Source organism: Mustela putorius, unplaced genomic scaffold (genome assembly GCF_011764305.1).
Source record: "Mustela putorius furo isolate JIRA1106 unplaced genomic scaffold, ASM1176430v1.1 tig00003853_pilon_pilon_pilon, whole genome shotgun sequence".
NCBI lineage: Eukaryota > Metazoa > Chordata > Mammalia > Carnivora > Mustelidae > Mustela > Mustela putorius.
Window position 1 is genome coordinate 30,354,560 of NW_025422005.1, and position 23,835 is coordinate 30,378,394.

At 44.0% G+C, this 23,835-nt stretch overlaps 1 protein-coding gene across 4 annotated transcripts in view; it reads right to left on the reverse strand.

The window, feature by feature from the left end:
- The window catches only part of TRIT1 (tRNA isopentenyltransferase 1), an 82,727-nt gene that overhangs the window by 18,201 nt on the left and 40,691 nt on the right, over positions 1-23,835 (reverse strand). The window contains exons 9-12 of one of the 4 annotated variants that reach the window (XR_006601728.1): positions 21,068-21,177; positions 20,624-20,741; positions 17,791-17,988; positions 16,092-16,155 (exon numbers count right to left, since the gene is read on the reverse strand). Coding sequence is in view for 2 of the 4 variants with exons in the window: in XM_013045486.2 (XP_012900940.1) it covers positions 17,819-17,988; positions 20,624-20,741; positions 21,068-21,177 (398 nt within the window). In the remaining 2 variants the exon portion in view is untranslated. Of the gene's footprint in view, positions 1-15,944; positions 16,156-17,158; positions 17,989-20,623; positions 20,742-21,067; positions 21,178-23,835 lie in introns of those variants that run through there. The other 3 variants (XM_013045486.2, XM_004740696.3, XR_198597.3) reach the window with 3 other exon arrangements.

Consider the following 23,835-nt stretch of genomic DNA (forward strand, 5'->3'; position numbering starts at 1 on the left):
ATTTAGAGGTGGGTCACTTCGTGAGCCTGTCTGCACTGAGCTCAGTGGTCACTGGGGGCCTGCTGCCTTGCCCTGTGGTTCCAAAAGAAGGAGAAGGAAGGGTCACGAGAGGGTGGAGGATGACAGCCAGGATCCTGGCTCGGGTAATGGGGCTGGTGGCGAGAGCATTACAGTCAGAATGGAGAACTAGCAAGGAAAGGGCAGTTTGGGGAAGAGTGGAAGAAGGGTGGCATGTTCAGTCTGGAATGTATGTTTAAAGTGCCCAGGGGATGCCCTGGGGAGACATCCAGGAGGAAGGTCCAGAGCCTCAGACAGAGCTGACAGCCATCTGTGTGCACTGGTCTGACACTTTCAGGGAGACCCTAATAGCCGCAGACCTGGGTTTCCCTTTCTAGCTCATACCCTGTGCCGTGGGGTTGAAAGTCACTCCTAGAGACGTCTGGGTGGCTGGTCCATTAAGTGTCTGCCTTTGTCATGATCCCAGGGTCCTGGGATGAGCCCTGCATTGGGCTCCTTGTTCAGCAGGGAACCTGCTTCTCCCTCAGCCCCTTCTACTTCTAAAAAAGTAGAAGAAAGTCTCCTAAATGCCATTGTGGAGCATTGCCACACCTGTCTGCATATCCTCCTCACACCCCAGTTTGGACTGGGTGGCAGCTGGACTCGAGATGAGACAGGCCAAATGGACTCTTCCAAGGAGGTGCCCTGTGTGTCCTCACGGCCACCAGGGCCTTGCAGGGCAGCCACGGGGCAAAGGTCCAAGCAAGGCCACTCTGCTGAGTTGCTTCTAGGTGAGCTCTGCTGGTTCCTGGGGGGACCCCTATCTCACTGTCCATTCGAAGATGCAGTTTAGTGGCTAGTTTAACTCGAGGTATACCTGTGGACAGCACCAATGTGTCTCCGACAGTGACAGAAATATCTCAGTGGAGTTTCCCATGGGTCAAATTAAACATTCAAACACCGAATACAAAGTGCATGGGGGCAGAAATCACATTATCAGTCAAAAAAAAAAGAAAAAGAAAAGCCTGCTCGTCCTGCAGAACGGGTGTGAGCTAAGGCCTGAGAGCAGATGAAATCATTCAGGGAAGGCCTGTGTCCTAAGAGAGAGGAGGGCCAGGAAAACCAGCTTCTAGAGGGCGGGCAAAGAAGGTGGGGGTGCGGGGGGACCCTGACATACTCATCTTCTGGACATACCTATATAGAGGGAATTCAGAGGCTGCTTGGTGAATGGATGAATTTGTATTTTATCCTCCATAGACTATAGAAAGGACAGGGAAACTATGTAGTCCAGACCAAAAAAACACCCAGATACACACTGAGCATCTGACTAACCAAGCAACTACATTAAGGGTAACACTGGCGTCCAATCAGAAAGGCCTTAATATGCAAACTATACGAATATGGTGTTATCTGAGGAAAATTCTGAGTCTTACCAGTGAATAAAATAAAAGCAAATTCAATTACTTTAAGATAATATTACGAGTCCATAAAACTAGAAAAAAAAAAACAGAAAGAGGCAACCGAGCCCTGAGCGGGTGAGGTGGTGAGACCCGGGGGACATGCGCTAGCCACAAATTTAACTAAGGCCACCGTGAAGGACAGGAGCTTTACCGACGTGCTCACCCTGGACCAGGGATCCTTGAGTTGCACATAAAAAAAAACCACGGGGGCAAACATAAAACCTCCATTTTATTGAGGAAACAAGGTCTCCAGGAACCCAAGGAAGCACCCTAGGCCTGGAGAGGATGAGAAACCAGGAACCAACCTGGGAACCAGGGAGTCAGCAGGAAATGATCTCCCCTCGTACACCTGCATCCTTTCTCCTTCTCTGCAGATCTTTTTGGCCATGCACCCATTCATACAACAAATATTTATTTTGTGTACGTGCCCAAACATTACATTTCCGTGTTCAAGGGTACCCACAAAGACAGAGTTGCAGTTTGAAATTCTCAAGTGTCTGATTGGCCCAGCCTGGGGGTCCTCTACCAGGCTATTGCTACCCACTAAGGATGCTGGGGTCTCTGATCTTTTTTTCCACCAGAGGATCCTCTCAGTAAGTTAGTGAATGTGATTAGATAAACTGGGGAGGGGATGCCCCAGGGCAGAGAGACACCTAGCATTAACCATTAAGGTACCAAAAATTCTGAGCTTTCCGCCCTGCTTCCAGCCAGAACCTCCGTTAAACTTTTTCCTGCTTCCTCATTCCACATCGTTATCACCTTACCGTCTATTCTCTGCAGAGCAGCCAGGCTAATCCTTTAACACGCACATTGGGCTATATTCTTCCCTCACTAAAAACAGACAAAATAAAACAAAACCCAAAACCTAAAACACAACAACAAAGAACCCTCTTCAATTCCTTCACCTGCAATTAGAATAAAATGGCAAATCCTTACCATGACCCACCTGATCTAGCCCGTAGCTATTTCTCTTTTACACATGTTCCACTCATTCACTCTGTTACCAGCACAATGGCCTTCTTGTTAGTCTTCGAATATGCCTAATGCAATCCCACCTCAGGACCTTTGCACTTGCCATTCCCTCTTGCTCCACAGCTGACTCCACATCATTCTGAACTCAGGTGATGTCATATCTTCAGAGGGTCTTCCCTGGTCATCACTCCTAAAGTAGTAACGCCTGCCTCCACATACATAATTAGTGACTCTACCTTGTTTTTGAGCTTTTTCTTTATAGGACTTAACACTTACAGACATTCTCTTAATTGTTAGTTTCTTCAAATGCAAGCTCTGTTTGAGCAGGGATCTACTCTGTCTTGGTCTTTGATATTTTCCTAGCAGCAAAACTTAGCCAGCTTTCAGGAGACACCAAAAACCAACCAACCAACCCTGAATCACTTGGTGTCAATGTTCAGCCTTGCAGGCCTGTGGCTAAGTGCTTTAGAGTGACAGCTTTAAAGCTGGGCTGCCTGGGTTCACCAGCTCCCTCACTTTCCACTGCTGTAAACTTGCGCAAGTGGTTGAACCTCCCCATGCATAAGTCTCCCTGTATGCAAAATGGGGAGGATGATGGTGCCCACGGTGTTGAGCAGTGTGTTCACACTTGTGAAGGGCTTACAAAGTGCTTGTCACAGAATAAGCACTCATTCCTTTTCACTGCTTTTACTCATTAATAATCATTAGTCCGTTCATCATTTAAAATTCTTTTAAATTTTTATTTTTGAAATATTTATTATTTTATTTTTAAATTTTTAATTTTTAAATAAATTTTTACATTCATTTGAATTCTTAAAATTCATCTTTCATTGTTGTGCCTTCTGGGTCTCATCTTTTATTTTCCCAACTTCATCAGTTTCGTCTGTGTTCTGGGAGATCATCTGACGCCCATTCCCTGTATTCAGTAGACATACTGTGCTCAAGCTGGCATCCACTGCTTCCATGCAGTTTTTAACTCAAAAGCCACAGTTATACTCTCCTTGTCCTCCTTCCTGATCTCAGATTATTCTGTTTGCAGGACCGCGGTTTCCAAGTTCATGGTATACTTTTCTTTTTGAAACTAACTGGAATATCATTCAGCGACTGCCTCCCTTCCTACCTTTTCTTCTGTTCCTTGCAATAGGTCTTTTTCTAAGGTAGGTAGCTCCTCTAAATCTTCAGAGAAATGATAGATCATGCTCTCAACAACCACTGAATATTTCTTATTTATCCTCATGGAGCATCCTGGTTTGCCCAGAGTGAGGGATTTCCCAGGACATGGGGCTTTCAGTGATAACACCAGGAAAATCCCAGAAGAACCAGCCGAGTGGGTCACCAGACCTCCAGCTGCAGAGAGCATCAAGAAGGAGCTCTGTTGTATTGGTACAGACATTCCCCCGAATCTATTTTACTTATTTTTTACCTACTTAAGATCTTTTTTTTTTTTTTTTTTTAACATACTCTCTACACCCAGTTTGGGTGTAGAGATCCTGAGATCCTGAGATCCACAGGATCTGAGATCCTAAACATGCAGAAGTCTCTCAGCAATAAAAGAAAACAACTTCCTTCAACCCTAAACCTCTAGCCACCCCTTCCCCTTCCATTCATTACTTAAAGAGTGGACCACCCTCACTATGGCCACTCTCCTCCCATTCACTCCTCAAACCACGGAGATGTGGCTTCCATGTTTTAACCATCGGCTGAGCCTTCTCTTACCAAGGTTACCACAATGTCCTCATGACTAAAAGCCACTGAATGCTTATTCCTTATTGGACATGGCTTTTCTACACATTCTTTCCTGCTGACTACTCCCCTCTCAAAGTTCTTTCCACTCGGCCTCCACAACCCCAGACTCCTGGTTTCTCCCTGTTCTCTCACTATGCTTCCATTTCGGATACAGGCTCCCCTTCCCTAATGGTTGCTGTTCCGCAAGCTCTGTTCTAGAGCTCTCTCTTCTCACTACACACCCAGTGACCTCATACTCAAATATAACCAAACCTGTTGACTTCGAGATCTCTATCTCCTGCCCAGAATGCTCACTGGGCTCAACCTGAATATCCAGTTCCTTACATCTTTCCATTAGGCTTCTCCGCAGACACTTCCATCTCAAATCCCAAAGTGAACTCATCCTCTGCCCTGGGCCCAATCCTGCTCTTCCTCTGGTGCTCTCCATCTTGACCAAAGGAATCACCATCAGTCAACTGCTTGGGTGAGAAAGCCTTCTTTCCGACCCCTTCCCTCTCCTTCACCACCCATATTTGATCAACTATCAAGTCCCGTGAATCCTAGGACTCTAGAATGCTCTACTTTACCATCCCTCGCCTCTTGGCTGTCTCCAGCCAATTCATTCTCCAAATTGCATCAGAATCATCTATCCACTAAACATATGTGATATTGTTATCCTGGGGTTCAAGGTTTGTTTACAGGGCCTTCTACAACCTGGTTCCTGCAGAACTCTCTAGCCTTTTTTTTACCCCTAACACTCCCCCCTACCTAGCCCACTCCCATTGTTTTTTTCTGGTGTTTTCTTAGATGCTATTTCCTCTGAAATCCTTCCCCGATGCCTCTGAACCAGGTCAGGCACAATCATGAGTGTTTCCTGAACATCTCTATTAACAGTATTTATCAAATCCCCTCAAAGATCATGGAAGACTTGAACTCTCTGAAGACAGCAGCTGTCTTGTTCACTGATACATCTCTAGCACCTGGAATGGTGTGTAGTAAGCACTCATTAAGACTGTTGAATAAATTAACAAACAGAAGTGCCTAATTATAAAGCTTTTATCTGTTTATTAGATTAGGCTCCCGAAGTACTCTACTTGCCTTCGTGCTAGTCCAGTCCCTGCACCTGAAGAAAGTATTGTGCATCTGAAGAATTTCTCTCTCAAAATAGCTAGAAGCAGCATGATACGGTGGCAAGAGCCCCACTCGTGAGCTAGGAGACCAGGGCGCCAGTCAGCTCTGCTCCTCTTGGTGCTCTTGTGGGTGACCCACTTAACCTTTCTGGGCCTAAATTTCTCCATCTGCAAAATAAAATGGCTAATGTAGATCAGTGATTTTCAAAGTGTGCTCCATAGGGGAAGAGACTTGAATCGGAGGGTCCAGAGGCCCCTGTGACCCACCAAGACCCAAGCCACTCTGCTTCAATCTATATTATGTGTTAGGAGTTTTGGTAAGGTTTTCACTTGGGGCATAAAAAAGGGTCCATAGCCAAAGCTAGTTTGAAAACTGTACCAGATGACTGCTGAATTCTGTGCACCCTTTACATGCTGACATTTAAAACAAATGAAAGCCATGGGCGTCAGTATCAAGAAGATAGTTTCTAAAAGCATGTGAAGATTCTGAGGAAGTTTGGAGAGGGTGGGCTGGCTCTTCCATCCGCTGTCAAGAAACCACTGGTTTTCATGTAACTCTACCCCATTATGCACATCTAGGAGGACACAGAGGCATTTCTGAATCCACAAAAATGAGTTAGATAAAGGTCTTTATCCCTCAATCCCCTGATATTAACAAGGAAGCTCAGACAGAAGGCAGAGGCCTAAATGGTGTGTTTTTTTGAGATTTTATTTATTTTGACAGAGAGAGTGACAGAGGGAACACAAGCAAAGGGAGTGGGAGAGGGAGATGCAGGCTTCCTGCCCAGCAGGGAGCCTGATGTGGGGCTCGATCCCAGGACCCTGGGATCATCACCTGAGCTGAAGGCAGAAGCCTAATGACTGAGCCACCAAGGCACCCCTAAATGGTGGCTCATCAGCCCATGTCTGGTGACTCAGAAGCTGATCCAGCCTCACACCCAAGAATGCACTGTCCTGGGGCCTTGCATAGATAGGGCCTTCCTTTTGTGTGGGAAGTACTCAGTGGTCAGCGTGGGCCACTGACTATATTCAGACCTGGGCATCACTTGCTTGCCTAGGTCTCTATCGGGGACACCCTACTGTTTGGTTTATCAGCATCAATCCCACATGCACCCTTTTCTTAAAAACTGTTTTTCCCACAGCCCCATTCCTTCTAATCAAGTTCTTTTTTTTTTTTTTTTAAGATTTTATTTTTAAGTAATCCCTATACCTGGGGCACCTGGGTGGCTCAAAGCCTCTGCCTTTGGCTCAGGTCATGATCCCAGGGTCCTGGGATCGAGCCCCGCATCGGGCTGTCCGCTCCGCGGAGAGCCTGCTTCCTCCTCTCTCTCTCTCTGCCTGCCTCTCTGCCTACTTGTGATTTCTGTTTGTCGAATAAATAAATAAAATCTTTAAAAAAAAAAAAAGTAATCCCTATACCCAACATGGGGCTCAAACTTACAACCCTGAGATCAAGAGCCGTGCGCTTTACCAAGCCAGCCAAGCACCCCACTAGTCATATATTTCTACGGGGACTGGCCATATTCTTAGGTGACTGGCCCTCCTGCTTCATCCCGGGGTAAGAACAGTATTCAGCTCTACTTGGGAGTCCTTCCTCTTTCCTTGGGATTTTTAAGCTTGCAAGTCAGGTGTACTTCTTTGCAGGGGAGCAAAGCTGTAAGATGTGAGGTGTGGAAGCTTCCAGTAACCCTCTGAGGAAAACTTGTTTGCATGGAGAAAAAAGCAAAGTCATCAGGCAGAGAAGAGGAAGGGACAGAGACAGTGTTGGTTGTGTGGAGCCCCTGAAGGCAGCTGTACCCACTGCTCAAATGTATCTTAACTGCTCTTCAGGAGGGATCAGCTGTTCAAGGTGTCCTTGGATCCCACGAACCAACAGATCTACCTAAATTAATTCAGATTGGCTTTTAGTCCCTTACAACAGAATTGACCCCAACTCTACATTAAGTCACTCAACTAGTAGGAGTCTGTTTCCTCACCTGCAGAACCTATTAGAAAGATTTTTGGCAAGGACTAAGGAGATATGTAACTTTGTTAAAAATGTACTAAGCCGTAATTACATAAGGAGGGACTATGACCTGTCTGATGATGAATATGATGGCAAGTGCTACCGAGGTGGAGGTAGCACAAATGACCCTTGCTGCTAGGAAGACAAGGGTGTTGTTGACTAGAAGGCAGGAACTCAGCAGTGGACACCCACTGTTCGTCTGTCCAATTGCCCTACCCCCCCCCCACACACACACACTCTACTTCTGGGTGTCCATTTGATTTCCATGGGAACTGCCCTATTCTTTCAAAATTCCATTCCTAGCCTGGCTGATTGATGGGCCTCAGGATAAGCACCAGACCCAATTAAGGCTAATGAATCCCTTTCCTGGGACTCTTTTTTTTTTTTTTTTAAGATTTTATTTATTTATCTGACAGAGAGAGAGCACAAGTAGGTACAGTGGCAAGCAGAGGGAGAGGGAGAAGCAGGCTCTCCACTGAGCAGGGAGCCCGATGCAGGGCTTGATCCCAGGACTCTGGGATCATGACCCGAGCCGAAGGCAGAGGCTTAACCCACTGAACCATCCAGGCACCTCTGGGACTCTTTTTTCAAACTGTGGCAAAATATACATAATGTAAGATCTATTATTTTTTTTTAAAGACTTTATTTTATTTGAGAGAGAGAGAGAGAGAAAGTAGGGCAAGGGGCAGAGGCAGACTACCCACTCAGCATGGAGCCCAATGTAGGGCTTGACCCCAAGACCCAGAGATCATGACCTGAGCTGAAACCCAGAGTCAGACACTTAACTGACTGAGTCACCAAGGAGCCCCTAAAATCTATGATCTTAAACCATTTTCAAGTATACAGTTCAGTAGTGTTGAGCATTTCACACTGTTGCACAACCAATCTTCAAAACTTTTTCGTCTTGCAAACTTGAAATTCTATACCCATAAACAATTCCCCATTTCCTCTGCTCTCCAGGCCTTGGCAAGCACCATTCAACTTTCTATCTCTATGAATTTGACTACTTTAGATCCCTCATATAGGTGGAATCATACACTATTTTTCCTTTTTGTGCCTGGGTTATTTTATTTAGCATAATATCCTCAAGATTCATCCATGTTGGACCAGTCAGAAATTTCCTGCCTTCCTAAGACTGAATAATATTCCATTGTATGTATATACCACATTTTGCTTATCCATTTATCTGGCCATGGGCACTTGAGGGCTATTTCCATTTTTTGTCTACTGTGAATAATGCTACAATGAACACGGGTGTACAAAAATCTCTTCAAGACCCTGCTTTCAGTTCTTTTGGGTACACACCCAGAAGTGGAACTGCTGGGTCATTCGGCAATTCTATTTTTGATTTCTGTAGGAACCACTGGACTGTTTTCTGTAGCTGCTGTACCATTTTGCATTCCCACCAATATTGCACAAGGGTTTCAGTTTCTCTACATCCTCATCAACGTCTGTTATTTCCTGGTTTTTGATAGGAGCCATCCTAATGGTTGTAAGATATCCTGGCACTTCAGAACTTTAGAGAAAGAATCAGCACAGTCTCTCTGCTGTAAGAGCTCTAAGTGGTAAAGCTTAGGTGCTACTGGCAGCCTGGTCTGCATCATGTAGAAAAAGCCTGTTTGTAATGAGAGGAGAGATCGGCGTCTCCAACAGCATCAGATTAGGTAGTACTGGTTGTGCCTGGGGCTTTTCCATCCTTGAATCTGATGAGACACCTAAGTAACCCTATCATAAACTTACCTTTTTGCTTCAGTTAGAGTCTGGCTTACTTAATTTTTTTTAAAGTAGGCTCCATGCTGGGTGCCCCAGTGTGGGGCTCAATCTCACAACCCTGAGAGCGAGACCTGAGCTGAGATCAAGAGTCGGACGCTTAGCCCACAGAGCCACCCGGGCACCCCAGAGTTTGGCTTATTTCATTGGTAACCATGAGTCTTAACTAAAATAAACATCTTAGTAAAAGGGTTAGTTCTTTGGGAATCTTTTTTGCTTTTTCTTTTCTTGATTCCTTCTTACAAGTAGTTGGGATATAAATAATTTGTACATTGAAAAAGCCCTAAAGGAATGTCCTTAATGAAGCAGTGTAACGATTAGAGCATGGGTTTGGAGTCAGCCCAACCTGGCTTCATATCCTAGCTCAACAAATATTTAGTGAGTGCCTTGCAAGCCGCAGGCCCCCAGCAGGTGCCAGGGATAAAGCAGTTAACAATGGACAAAACCCCCTGCCCTCACAGAGCTTTTTTTCTAGTACTCATTAAATATCTGTGTGTCGACTACACGCCAGTCACCAGTAAGCACTCTGAATATATACGCCTGTTTATAAGGTGGGGATAATAAATTACCTTGTCCGTTTGTTTAAAGGAATCATTATAAGGTATGCATGTGCTTAACACACAAGGCCTGCCTGACACACAGCAAGCACTCAGTGAGAAGCAGCCACGTTTATGTTTAGACACAGCGGCATGCCTTGCAGGAACTAGCCTCACTATCTGTTGGGGGCCCAATGTATGTCCTACATATGTCTCAAAATAGGACTGACACCTTGACAGAATTTTCTCTCCAACTGGAGCCAGAGATAGCTAGAGGTGATATGCACTTTAGCAGAATAATGAGGCAAAAGAATACGGTGGGTGAGAACACAGACTTTGGAGCCACGCACCTAGATTCAAACCCCAGCTTGCGCTCAGGGCAAGAACTTAACTCTTCCAGTTTCCTCAGCTGAAAAATAGGACCAATATCAATGATGATGATATTACCTCACAGAGCTGTTGTGAGGATTAAATGAGTTATTATATGTAAAGTACTTAAAACCTGCCTGGCACATACTGCTATGTAAGTACTTCCTAATGTTACTTATAAACTGCTATGGAGGGGCACCTGGATGTACCTGACTGATCTCGGGGTCTTGAGTTCAAGTCCCACAGCGGCCAGAGATTACTTAAAAACAAAAACAAAAAACTAATATGGGGGGGCGCCTGGGTGGCTCAGTGGGTTAAGCCTCTGCCTTCAGCTCAGATCATGATCCCAGGGTGCTGGGATCCAGCCCCGCATCGGGCTCTCTGCTCAGCAGGGAGCCTGCTTCCTCCTATCTCTTTGCCTGCCTCTCTGCCTACTTGTGATCTCTCTGTCCAATAAATAAATAAAAAATCTTAAAAAAAAAAAAAAAAACTACTATGGGAACACATAGGAAGGAGACACTAAGCTTCCTTAGAGGTCCCAACGAAGCTTTGTCTAAGGAGAGGACATCAGATTTGGGCCTTCAAGGATATATAGGAGTTCACTAGGTAAAAAGTAGCAGAAAGCATTCCTGATGAAGAAAACAGTTTAAGCAAATGAGCTAAGCCATGAAGAAATCATATGCGTTAATGGGCGCCTGGGTGGCTCAGTGGGTTAAGCCGCTGCCTTCGGCTCAGGTCATGATCTCAGGGTGCTGGGATCGAGTCCCGCATCGGGCTCTCTGCTCAGCGGGGAGCCTGCTTCCCTTCCTCTCTCTCTGCCTGCCTCTCTGCCTACTTGTGATCTCTCTCTGTCAAATAAATAAATAAAATCTTTAAAAAAAAAAAAAAAAAACAACAAGGGCCCTGGCTGGTTCAACCACTGGAGATAGGACTCTTAATGTCAGGGTCGTGAGTTCAAGCTCCAATTGGGTATTTTAATAAAATAAAAAATTTCAATTAAAAATTAATTTTTTAATTTAAATTTTTAATTAATTAAAATTAATTTAAAAATTTTTTTAATTAAAAAAACAGTAACAGGGTGCCTGGGTGGCTTAGTGGGTTAAGCCGCTGCCTTCGGCTCAGGTCATGATCTCAGGGTCCTGGGATCGAGTCCCGCATCGGGCTCTCTGCTCAGCAGGGAGCCTGCTTCCTCCTCTCTCTCTGCCTGCCTCTCTGCCTACTTGTAATCTCTCTGTCAAATAAATAAATAAAATCTTTAAAAAAAAAAAAACAGTAGCAACATCTAGCAAATGGTAGACAATACACGAGGCACCATTTTAGGCCATGAGCATTGTGGATCACCAACCTAATCAGTTTTAACTTAGAGCTTGACCTGGTAACTTCTGGGAACTGACATGACACCATAAACCAACACTTCAGGAGTATTAACAATTTTCCACACAAAGCAAATAAATCCAATTTATACCCACCATTTACTGGACACTGCGTTGCAGTAAATGGCAACAACTACGATGTTTTCAAAAGGACCTCATTTAATCCTTAGGATGTCCTCTGGAATGGAGGCAGTAACTCCATTTTATATATAAGGAAACTCAGGCTGCATGAGCAATTTTCCCAAGGTCACAGAGACAGTGTACTGGATAGGAAAGTATTCCTATCAAATAGCAGTTTTGGTTGTTTCCTTTCTTTTCCCCTCACATAAACAGAAGTCCGCAGGAAGGGAGTTGCAGCTCTTAGTTCAGTTACTCTGCAAAGCCACCAAAATACCTCTCACTCCTTCCCACCATCTGGAGAGCGTTTGCCATTTGGCCCTGTGGCTCCTGCAGTCTCTCATTCCTTAGGACGCCTTTCAAACCCATCTTTAAAAATCTGACCGGCCAAGATTTTGTCCAGCATTACTTTCTGAAGTATTTCAGCAGTCAGCTCATACAGCTCACTGATTTCACAGATGGGGAAATAGATCTGCCCCTAGCAAGATAGCAAAGCTAATTAGTTACACCAGCCTGGAGTCCGGGGCTCTTTCCAGGATACAAGTATTTAGTGGAGACTGCAAGTTTCCCACCAAAATCTGTTCTCCCTTTTTTTCTTGGCACATGGCTTGACTGCATTTCTCAGCTTCCTCTGCAGGTAGGTGCGGACAGCCATGACTAAGTTCTTGCCAAAGGAAAGTGCGAGGTATGTGTGCTACTGCAGGGTCCAGGCCTTAAGGCTTCCGGTGTCTCCTCTGTGCTGTTTCCCCTTTCCATTTCCCCTTCCCACCAGTGATGACCTAGCTTCACTCATGCAGATGATAAAATGACAATGCCCACCCAGAGGCTGGAAAAACAACATGATATAAGGAACCCGTCCATGTCCCTGAATGACTGCTTGGAGCACAGCTGCCCCACTGACCTGGGCCGCTCGCTCACTTCAGAAAAGTTAACTACTCCCCCAGAGCTGTTATGTGAGAAAGAAACAAACTTCTTTGTTCCTTAAGCCACTGTATGGTTGAGCTTCTTTGTTATAGCAGCTTAGCCTTTTATCCTAACTAATACAACCATGCAGCTTCCTTTGTACATATTCAGAATAGCTTTACAAGTGACCCGTTAGCCATCTTTTTAGAAAATAGCCCTAACTGCCCAAGCATGTGATAAACACTGAAATTCCTTCCTTTGGCTGCTATCTCAAGATTTTCTTCATCCTGGTTAAGGTTATTTAATGATTAAAACAGATCATTTATGTAGAGACCTACTTAGCTTTTATGCTTTCATGTAATTACTTCAACAAATACTGGATTTTCCACATGTTGGGGATATACAAACAGGTTACTGCATTCATAAAAGCTTGCCTTCTAGTGTTTTTTTGTTGGTGTTTTTAATGTCATATTTTAAGCAGAAAAACCTCTCTGTAGGAACTGAGGCTAAGAATACAGTTACTAAGGGTTACAAAGGATCAAACCACATACCTAGCCTACAGATAAACTGTTTTCCTGCTTGGCCCTAAAAATCAAGCAAAATATTTTAGACTAAGAATCCAGCTCTCTGATATTCAGAGTCAAAGTACTTCCTACCCACTTAAAAACAGCATTGACTTAACTATAAGAAGTGCAGAGCCTAGTTAAGATTTTTACTTTCTTTTTCGACCTTATCTCAATAAAACTGGGGCAAAAAATTTTTTACTGATAAAGGTAGGTGGACCAGATAGCTTGCTGAGTGCTGGAATCAATTACCAAAGCCATTTAGAGAGCATTGCTGTGGACTGGAGACTCTGAGCACCTGGACCAAAGGGATTGGCTAGTCTGGGGATTAGCTGAGGCCAGATGGTACAAAATGGCACTCCTCACCCTCGATCCAGGCTGAACAGATAGCCCAGAGCTGGTCTCCCTGGTCCTTTCCAGCTCTCAAATGAGATCTGGAATGAGATATTTAGTAACAGTAACAGAGGGAAGCGGAGCTTTGTCCTGGCTTTGCCACAACCTGCTCTAGGGCTATGGAATATCCATGTTCGGGGCTTGATTTCCCATCTGCACAAGAAGGTGCTGAGGATCCTTTCATCCTTATATTTATGACAATCACTAGGAAGAACTACTTTCCTTCCTTACACTCAACAGCAAGGTCATTCAGAAGGCAGCAGGCAGAGAAGGGAAATCTACCTCAATGCAGGGCCTCAGATCAGGGCACCAAGCTGATTTCTAGTGAGTGTTCCTCTTCCCTACACTCTCTGCTGATGGTGAAGGAATTAATCTTGTTGAATTTACAGTTTCTAAGAACAGAGGCAGTGGGTCCAATGACAGTGCCTTAAATTTCATAGGTACTTCATAAATATTAGGCATTTGGATTTCTTTCTTTCAGGAAATTCCTGATTTCCAATTGCCACAGAGATAGCAGTGATTCAATGAGAAGCTGCTGCTCCAAGTATTTCAGGTGAAAGGATTAAAGGCTTCTTTCTGGAGGTGGGATTATTAAAACTAGTTTTTCCTGCCTCTCCACTGAAACTTTTTTTAAAGCTTTAAAATACATTTAGTGACTTAAGTGAAGAGCATTTCAGAGACGAAGGCTCCTCCTAAAATTACAGGCGGCTTAACGGTGCCTCAGCTCGGGCCGGCTGCTCTGTGCTGTGCTCCTGGGCCCAGTCCCTCTGCCCGCTGGTTACTGGGGAGAGAAACAGCCTCTCCCTCCCAGGACTGTGTTGGAGACTGCATATAACACGCTCGGTCCTGTTTGACTCACAGTTAAGTATCCGTCCCCACTTCCAGTGGGAAGATGTGACCTCTGCTCTGTTAGCTCCAGAAGTAGTTAATGTAAAACTGACTGGGAAAAACTATATTATTATGTTCCATGTAAAGAACAACATGGGGTGGATACAAAGATAATTTCTCCTTTGGCTTAAAAAAATGTATTCTTGAAATTCAAAGTCATTAAGAATGGGTAAAGCTCAATAAAACTCAAGGGGTCCAGGATATTCCACCCACAGAGTGTGGAAGGAGGGAGGAGAAGCCACTGGAGTCACGTTGAGAACCTCAGCTTTCCAGGTCACGCTGTACAATATCTGCAGACCTGGCTCCAAACCCCGAGCTAGCATCACACTGTGCCCTGTTGTGTCACGTGCCTTCCCCCAACGCATGCGCACACTCCCACACACCAAGGGGTGGGGCGCAAGGCTTTAGATTACTCGCTCTTACAGCAAGTGTGATTTCTTTGCAGCCTTATTACAGCTATAATTCGATAATTATTTAATCAGTGTGGACTTTCTGGATCACCACTGTAGCCTATGAGTCTGGCAAAGCACCAAGCATATGGAAGTTCTGAGGTATCTGCTGGCTGAACGAATGGGCTGGCCATAGCTTAAGAATTTGTCAGAGACTGGTTTGGGCCTAAGCCCTAGCATCTGAATTAAGTTCAGTGTATGAGGTTAAGTGAACCTTGCTGAAGTTAACTGGGGAATCTAGCATAAATGGTTAAGGCCCAACACAAAAGACCTGACAGAGGTAGCAGGAGAAATCCATGTACACCCAGATGCTGCTTACAGGGGAGGTGACAGATGAAGAGAGAATGTGCTAACGGCTATCTTCTGGGTAAGGTGGCGGTTGTGGAGGGTGTGGATACATATTTCTGTTTGTTCATTTTTGCATTAAAAAACTCTTGAGGGCCCCCTGGGTGGCTCAGTCGTAAAGCGTCTACCTTTGGCTCAGGTCATGATTCCAGGGTCCTGAGACTGAGCCCTGTATCAGGGTCCCTGCTCAGCAGGGAGCTTGCTTCTCTGTCAAATAAATAAATAAAACCTTTTAAATAAATAAATAAATACTCTTGAGAGAGATTTAAAAAACTAGTAAGTATCTACTTGGGGAGAAGGGGATAGAAATGGGAGTGACATTTCTCAAAGAATGTCTTTTTTTTTTTTTTTAAGATTTTATTTAGGGGCACCCAGGTGGGTCAGTTGGTTGGGCGTCCACTCAGGTCAAGATCCTGTCAGGGACCTGGCATGGAGCCCCACGTCAGGCTCCCCGCTGGGTAGGGAATCTGCATCTCTCTCTGCCCAGTTCCCTCTACCATTCCCTGCTTGTGCTCTTTCAAATACAAAACATTTTTTTTTAAATAAAGATTTTATTTATTTCAGAGATAGGGCGGAGAGCCACCTAGGGGCCCCTCAATGAATGTCTTTTGATATCATTTTGATTTTGAAGTATGTAAACAAATTTAGTGGAAAAAATGACTTTTAAAAAATGTTAGAAGGAAAAAGAAAAAAAAGGTAAGGCTATGGAATTCAGCAGTGTTTTAAAAAAGGTCAGCCAGGGTTGATAGTTCTTTATCCTCTCTTCCTACACATAGCTAACCAAGAACTACTATTTTTTTTTTTTAAGATTTTATTTATTTATTTGACAGACAGAGATCACAAATAGGCAGAGAGGCAGGCAGAGAGAGAGAGGGGAAAGCAGTCTCCCTGCTGAGCAGAGAGCCCAAAGCGGGGCTTGATCCCAGGACCCTGGGATCATGACCTGAGCTGAAGGCAGAGGCTTAACCCACTGAGCCACCCAGGCACCCTACCAAGAACTGCTTTTAAAGGTCCAGCAGAAATGCTCCTTCTTCCATGATCCTCTTCCCCTCTCTTTCCTCCCCTCCAAAGCATAATACACAAAATATATACACACCTCTTATGGCCTTTAGATATTCTCTTCCCTAGACTGGCTGTTGGTACAGTATGAACAAAGCTCCCTGAAAACAAGAACGACATCTCATTTTATCTCCATTTTCCCTCTAGCCTCTCATCTAGTAGATTCTGAACAAATAACGTATTACTTGAGTGAGGTTATGGCTTAATGGATACACCTTGTTTAGGGTGATGAAAAATTTTGGAAATAGAGGTGATAGTTGCATAGCATTATGAACATAATTAATGCTGCTGAACTATAAACACAAAAATGCTTAATTTTATGCTAAATACATACATGTACTCAACACTGCTAGAAATCACACATCTCCAATAACCCTCTATGTCTTCCTGGAATATAGTAAGTGCTCAATAAACATTTGCTAAATAATGACTAGACAGGGGCACCTGGGTGGCTCAGTCATTAAGCGTTTGCCTTCGACTCAATCCAGTGTCCTGGGATTGAGCCCCGCATCAGGCTTTCAGCTCAGTGGGAAGTCTGCTTCTCCCTCTCCCACTGCCCTGGCTTGTGTTCCCTCTCTTGCTGTCTCTCTCTCTAATAAATAGATAAAAATCTTTAAAAAAGAATAGTGACTAGACAGAAAGATCATTAAGACGAATGTTAAGTTTGAGAAAAGGCTATCATGTTTTTGTTTTGTTTTGTTTTTTACGTAGGATCTAAGCCCAGTGCGGAGCCCAATGTAGGACGTGAAGATCAAGATCTGAGCTGAGATCAAGAATAGGATGCTTTTTTTTTTTTTTTTTAAGATTTTATTTATTTGACAGAGACACAGCGAGAGAGGGAACACAAGCAGGGGGAGTGAGAGAGGGAGAAGCAGGCTTCCTGCTGAACAGGGAGTCACAATGTGGGGCTCGATCCCAGGATCCTGGGATCATGACCCAAGTCAAAGGCAGATGCCCAACAACTGAGCCACCTAGGTGCCCTTAGGATGCTTAACCAACTGAGCCCCCTGGTGCCCCAATGCTATCATGTATATTGATTACAGAGCCTACTATGTATAAACTAGACATGGTATATATATGTTTTTTAAGGACTAAAGAGACTCCTAGAAACTTTTTCTTTATTTAACTTTTAATAAAAATATAGACTCTTAACTCAATAAAAAGATAGCAGTGATAGTAATTATCACACAGGAGGAGCTCAACAAATGTCAAAGTCTTTAGTTTTCAAGCCACATCATGACCACCTCCTTCTCTCCTTCTCAGTGGAATCCAACAATTGGCTGAGTTCACTTAATCATCTCACTGGGGCTGGGCCTTTCCTGCCATTCACCCAAATCCAGAACTCCTGATTTGTGGCTCACAATACTTCAGTCATCTTTTATAGAAGTGGAAATGAGGTATTTTTAGCCACAGTCAGGGACATAAAACTTCTTTTTTAAGGGATATAGGAAATTCAGGTATTCATTACCAAAAAGATCCTCAAGTATTAAAAAGTGCAATCTGTGCCTCTTTCAAAAATAGAACCTTTTGGGTTGAAAGAAAAAAAATTCCTTCCCCAAATCATCATTACCAGGCACATCAGCCAAACAGGGAGCTAACAAGTCCTGCTGTTTACATGACAAAGACCACTGAAACTACACCACTGCAGAAAGAAAATGGTGGGGGCTTTCTGCGTAGCACTCCTCAGTCCAGACAGGGACACAGACATAGCCCTCCCTCCTGAACTGTGTCCCTACCTGTGCAAAGGCTACTGGACATTTCTCTTTAAACACCAGATTTTAGCTCTTTCTCATTCTGCCCTGGGGACCCTTTCTCTTCAGGCTCTTTGTCACAGTCTGGAGAAATACTCTGACTCTCAATGGTAGCAAGAGCATCCAAGTCCAATCTTCTTCTCTTCCTCAGTTGGTGCAAGTGGGATTTGGATTTTATATGTGCTAAGACAGAACAAAACAAAAACAACTCATTAGAACTTTCTAGAATCAATCCTAGAAGCATACAAAACTAATTATATAATCCTTTTCTTTAACAATAACAGGATCAACACATACTGGTAAGAGCTGCGTAGCATTTTTAAGGGAAGGCGAAGTTACAGGGCCAACAAGCTACTATGCAGTCAGTGTATCCTGCTGGGTGCTTTACATCACTAATCCTCACAGCCATCTTGCAGGACAGTATTATTCAGCTCATTTTATACAGGAGGAAACTGAATTTCACCAAGGACTTAGATTTTGTCCAAGGACACACAGCAGGTAAGTTCTTTGGCTCACCTATAGTACAAAAAGAGATGAAACTTTCCAGAATCAGGGCTCTAGACTCAATTTTCCATAACGTGGCTTCTTGTTACAGATAGATTACCTTTCAACTCACTCAGCTAAAAAGTTACAAATCCAAATCCTTGTCTATATTGCAGAACAGATGCTCTGTCCCACATCAGACCTAGAGCTGTCCTTGCACTTCTTTCCTGCTCACACAGGTTACCCCTGCTGATCTGACATCCCTCTGCCTGGGTTAGACAAGCCATCTGAATGACTAATCCACAAGGTTCCCATTCTCCAAGCACACAATGCTCCAGAGAGATAACAGGAAGCATTCTTCTCTGCCAATCCTTTTTGAGAGCCCACAGAAGCAGTAAAACTGAAAGGTCACTGTTGCCTGATACATGAAAACTGTTCCCATCCTCATACTAGCTTCTTTCTACTTTTTCTTTTTCAAGGAAATTTTCTTTGGAAGCCTCTAAAGACATAGACAACCAGATTAAATTATCTTTGATATCTATTAAAAACATCATTTTAAGGTTTCAAAGCAAAAAACAAGTAAGGAAGAGGTTAGAAGTCAAAGAAAAGTTTACTTGGGGGAAAAAAGTCAGCTTTATTCTCCAGCTAGAGCCTAAGGCAAGAAAGGGCTTCTGGCCTGGCTCGCCACGGCAGCAGGAGATGGGAGCAAGGACTTGACAGATGGCACTATAGAAGGGCTCACACAAGCTAAGCTCACAAAGGCTCACAAATGTTGTTTCTTTAAGGCTATCCCTGAAGGACATTAGACAAACTGAACCACTAAGTTTCCTTTAGAAAAAAAACAATCAGACACTCTCTTTCTCTTCCCCTTTCATCATTATAAACCAACGACAATCGAGGCTTCTTCTGCTGCTTGGGCAAATCACGCCATCCCCAATCTCTGACAATGGAGTTCATTTTGCCAGCATTACCAGTTAACAGAACTAATCATTCTATTGGTTGGTATGGGGAGAAAACTCTATTTCTAGGAGAATCCCATTCACGGCAGTGCTCTGAACAGGATTCTAGCCACTGGGTCCCTATAAGCCCTACTGTACTCAAAAGGAGTGAGCCTTAAAAAAAAGTTCCAAACAGAATGTAAACTCAAGACTTGGGAGGCCCTGGCCTTTTCTGGGCTTTGACTAGAGGACTGCAAGAACCCGACAGGGGAGTTCAGTGTGACTCTGTGGCAGAAGTGAATCCAGGCTCTACAATAGTGAAAAAGAGCCTAAGGTCAGGGCCCATGCTGCTTAGTCAAGAGTACCTTTAAAGAAGACATCACCCTTTGGCCACCTCCTTTATACAAGTCTGACTTTCATAGCATCTTTTTTTTTTTTAAGATTTTTTTTGAGATTTTTTTTTTTTAAAGATTTATTTATTTGAAAGAGAGAGTGTGTACGCATGCATGGGGAAGGGGGTGGGGACAGAGTAGCAGCAGAGGGAGAGAATCCCCAAAGCAGACTACCCGCTGAGCACAGTTCATGACCTGAGCTAAAACCAAGAGTTGGACACTTAACCTACTGAGCCACCCAGGTGCCCCTGCTTTCACAGCTTAACACTCTTCATCACAGCTTTAGCAATCACCACCACTTCAATATATTACCTTAAAAATTACCAAAGAGATCCCATTTTCAAAGACTGTACTCAGGAGGAGTAACTGAACTCCCCCTATCCTCCCAGCTGTTTCTGCTTCCTTGGTCTCTTGGGTGAGTTGGCTGGTTTCCCTTACAATCTCACCTCATCCACACTGAGTTTTAAACATGAAAGGCCAAGAAATTCCTAGAAGGTAGGTTCAGGAAAGTCAAAGGAGCTCTGGAAAGTTAACTGCAGATCTCTCAGAATAAAATATCTACTCTAGGGGCCCCTGGGTGGCTCAGTTTAGTTAAGCGTCTGCCCTCAGCTCAGATCATCCCAGGGTTCTGGGACTGAGCCCCACATTGGGGGGGTGGTCCTTGCTCAGTGCGGAGCCTGCTTCTCCCTCTGCCTGCTGCTCCCCTCCTTGTGCTTGTGCTCTCTCTTCTGTCAAATAAATAAATAAAATCTTAAAAAATAAATAAAATATCTACTCTAGCTGAAGATGGAGCGCATATGATCTTCCTTTGAAAATCAGAATACAAAGATAACTCTCCAAAATGGGAAAGTCTCTATAAAATTTGAGTACTTAGGGGCTCTTAGAGGAATCTGGCCATCCCTTTACAAATAAGTAGACTCAAGCATTCAACCCATCAAAGACCTTAAATTTCACAAGGTCACTGTGAATCACCCTTACAGTTCTCTGTGTCCTTCCCAGACTCACCTGCCCATTCACGGTCCCCAATGATGATTCGATCACAGAGGTCACACATGTGGTAACTTCTCTTGTTCTCCATTTCATTGCATGCCATCTTTACTGGAGCAGCTGCAGGCTTGCGGCCCTGAAAGAACAAGGGGGGTGGGGGGTGGCAGGGTGGGAGAGAAGCAATCGACTCAGAGAGATTTGGATCTCATTCTCTGATATTAAGGGAAGTGGGATTTTCCCAAGATTCCTTTTTCTCATCCCACAGAACAGGTGGACTATAGACAGATTTTAGCAACCTTTGTAAATGTGAAAGTAGAAACTCAGCCTCCAGAGATCTAAAAGCAGCCAACTCTTCTGCTCTATTCCATGAAAAAGAAAGTTTGGTTTCCTGCCAACAAAGGTGCCAACTAAGGAAAGGTCTCTGAAAGCCAGACAATACGCAGTACTGTGATTAATGATCACCTGGATGAAACTTTGCACGATTTCAAGAGCAGGTTCAAGAACAGATTCTTCCCACTTCGAGACATCAGATACTTCTAAGCCATATACTGGGGGGACACTGGGACCAGGTCCTAATGATGACAAAGAGAAATTGTGAGAAGTCAGCCTCAAAGACCCACTCAATTCTGCTCCCAGGACTCCAAAATCCTCAAAGGAAATAAAAGGGGCCAAAGGAATAAACATTCTGATCATAACATTCATTCTAGCCAGAAACATGAACCAAACAACTACATACAATACAAGAATGATCAAGAAGGTTTACTGATCTGTAGCCACCTAGTCTACCCGAATAATCTAGAGACTTCTAGAGATAGGATCTTCCAGATCAGTCAGAAAAACAGAACAGAGTAACAGCTCTAGTGACAACCATGTGGGCTATAATATGAAGATAGCATATCAAAGGAGTAAATAACAGTTTGAAGTAAATGCCTGTTCTAAGTTGCCTATCATCTTACAGTGATGTTCCTCTTGTGGCAAGAGAGTTCACACCTTTCTTTAGGAACAGACACTAGTCTCAGGTTTGTATATATCCCTTCAGCAGTATGGCATTTATGAAACTTGTTGATACCATAAGGATATTCAGGGACTGAGACAGAAGAATATCTATCAATGAGCCACTATATCTGAGAACTAGAAAGAAGCCTTTACTGAACTAGGTGAGCCCCTTCTTTCAGGAAACAGATCTAGAGTATTCAAGAAATACCCTTTCGTAAATACTTCTGTATGGAGAGGTGACTAGGGACAGCCTAGAGTAAAGCTACAGGCATTCTGCCCATTGGAGCCAACACTGTTTAGTCTCTGTTGGTAGCTTCCCCTGTCAATGGACACACTAAACTGCCTTCCATAGCTAGGTCAAGTCAGTTGTCTAAAGGCAAAGAGCATCTCCGCATGGACAAAAACATCAAAGTCCTTCGGATGCCAACGGCTGGCAGGTGCTGGCCTTTTGATTGTGCCAACCACAAGTAAGATTCTTCATAAAATGGACTGCGTTGCACCTGCCACCACACGGAAAGGTGAGACTGGGAGGGTGCAGGCAGCATCCACAGCACACCTGGCCTTGGCTAAGCTCTGCACCTGTTTCCAGGCCACTCTATATTTTCCTTTCCCCTCTCAGTCCTTTGTTGGGTTTCTGTGCCCTGTCTAAGCACCTTTCAACAAGTTCTCGGCTCCCAGCTGCTATTTCTGGCTTGGGTCCAAGGCCAAGTTGGGGCGGGGAAGTCCCTCTGGCTTCTTGCCAGAGCCATGTCCCAGCAGACTAGCCCTGGCCAATCACACACAGCTCCTGGTTTATAAGGCAGCTGTGCCTTTCACTCTAGCACCAGGACTGAGCCGGCATACACATGAATGAGGAATGGGCAGATGATGCACTGTGCCATCAATCCCTCCTGACTCAGGATGGGGGAGTTATTGTGGCTTTACCACAGGGGGAAGTCTCAAATCATTACAAAAAACATCTTTTGTTACAGACTAATTGTTAGCCCTGGGGAGAGGAGAAGCTGCACTAGAAATCTGTAGTAGTGTATTTCAGTTGATGCAATTCGATTTCGGTATTAGCTGAAGCCAAGAATTCTCCTATCTGACAGGACATGCAGAGAAAGCAGGGTAAGTAGAAGTAAGTATAAAGAGTCCCTTGGTGCCAGAACTACCCCAGAGATGCCGGGCTGAGAGCGAGTGTGGGAGAAAGAACTTCAGCTATTGGTGGTCAACAACACGGATCGAGATGTTTCTGTTCAGAGGCCCTGAAGAGCAGAGGGGAGGCCTCAGCTGTCCTTATCTATAACTGAAAGCAGAAATCTAACAGCAAAAGGCAAACAGGAGATGATTCAGAAGCATTTTTAAGAAATGTCCATAAGATAAAGTTGGTGTTTCACGTAATCTCTTTTAAGGTAATCTCCTTTTAGCTCATAACTGCACAATTTCTTACCTGAGGCCCAACAGCAATGCTGTCTAGCTAAAGTTATGGCTATAGGAATCAAGAAGAGCACTAAAAAGTACAATGTGTGTGTGGTGGGTGGGTGTCAGGCCTGTAATCAGTATTGCTTATTCAGCTGGCAGATTTTTGGCAATATATTTAACTTCCTGAAGCCTCCTTTGCCTTATCTGCAAAAATCAAAGAATAACACCTACCTCACAGGCTCAGTAATATATGTATAGCACCAAATTTAGTGTCAAAGACACAGTCCTCACTTCGGCAGCACATATACTAAAAGACACAGAACAAGGTCAAATAAAGGAGAATTTCCTTCCCTGTTCCTTAAAAGTGCTGTTCAATTGAAGGCAAAGCTGCAGCACTCGGAAGCACCACGTACCGGAAAGTGAAGGCAACGCTGGGAGCAAGGATGTAGGTTTGACTTTTGCAACTGCTCATGTGGTCTACGAACCATTTTCTTTCTTTCTTTTCTTTTTCTTTTTTTTTTTTAAGTAATCTCTACACCCAGCATGGGGCCCAAACTCAGGACCCCTGAGATCAAGAGTAACATGCTTTTCCAAATGAGCCAGCCAGATGCCCGAGAACCATGTGAATTAGGAAAGCCTCCCTAAAGAAATCTGACTGCACTTCAGGTACAAAATCTGAAGCTGAAGTCACCCTTGAGCACCAACTCTATAGCGATGTTGCTAGTATGCTCTTAACCTGTTTGCAGCTACCACCTGAATGTTCAACTCCTCATTAGAAAGATTTCATTTGTTTTCTGAGACATTACGAAGAAGTATCCTGCACAGTCATTGAT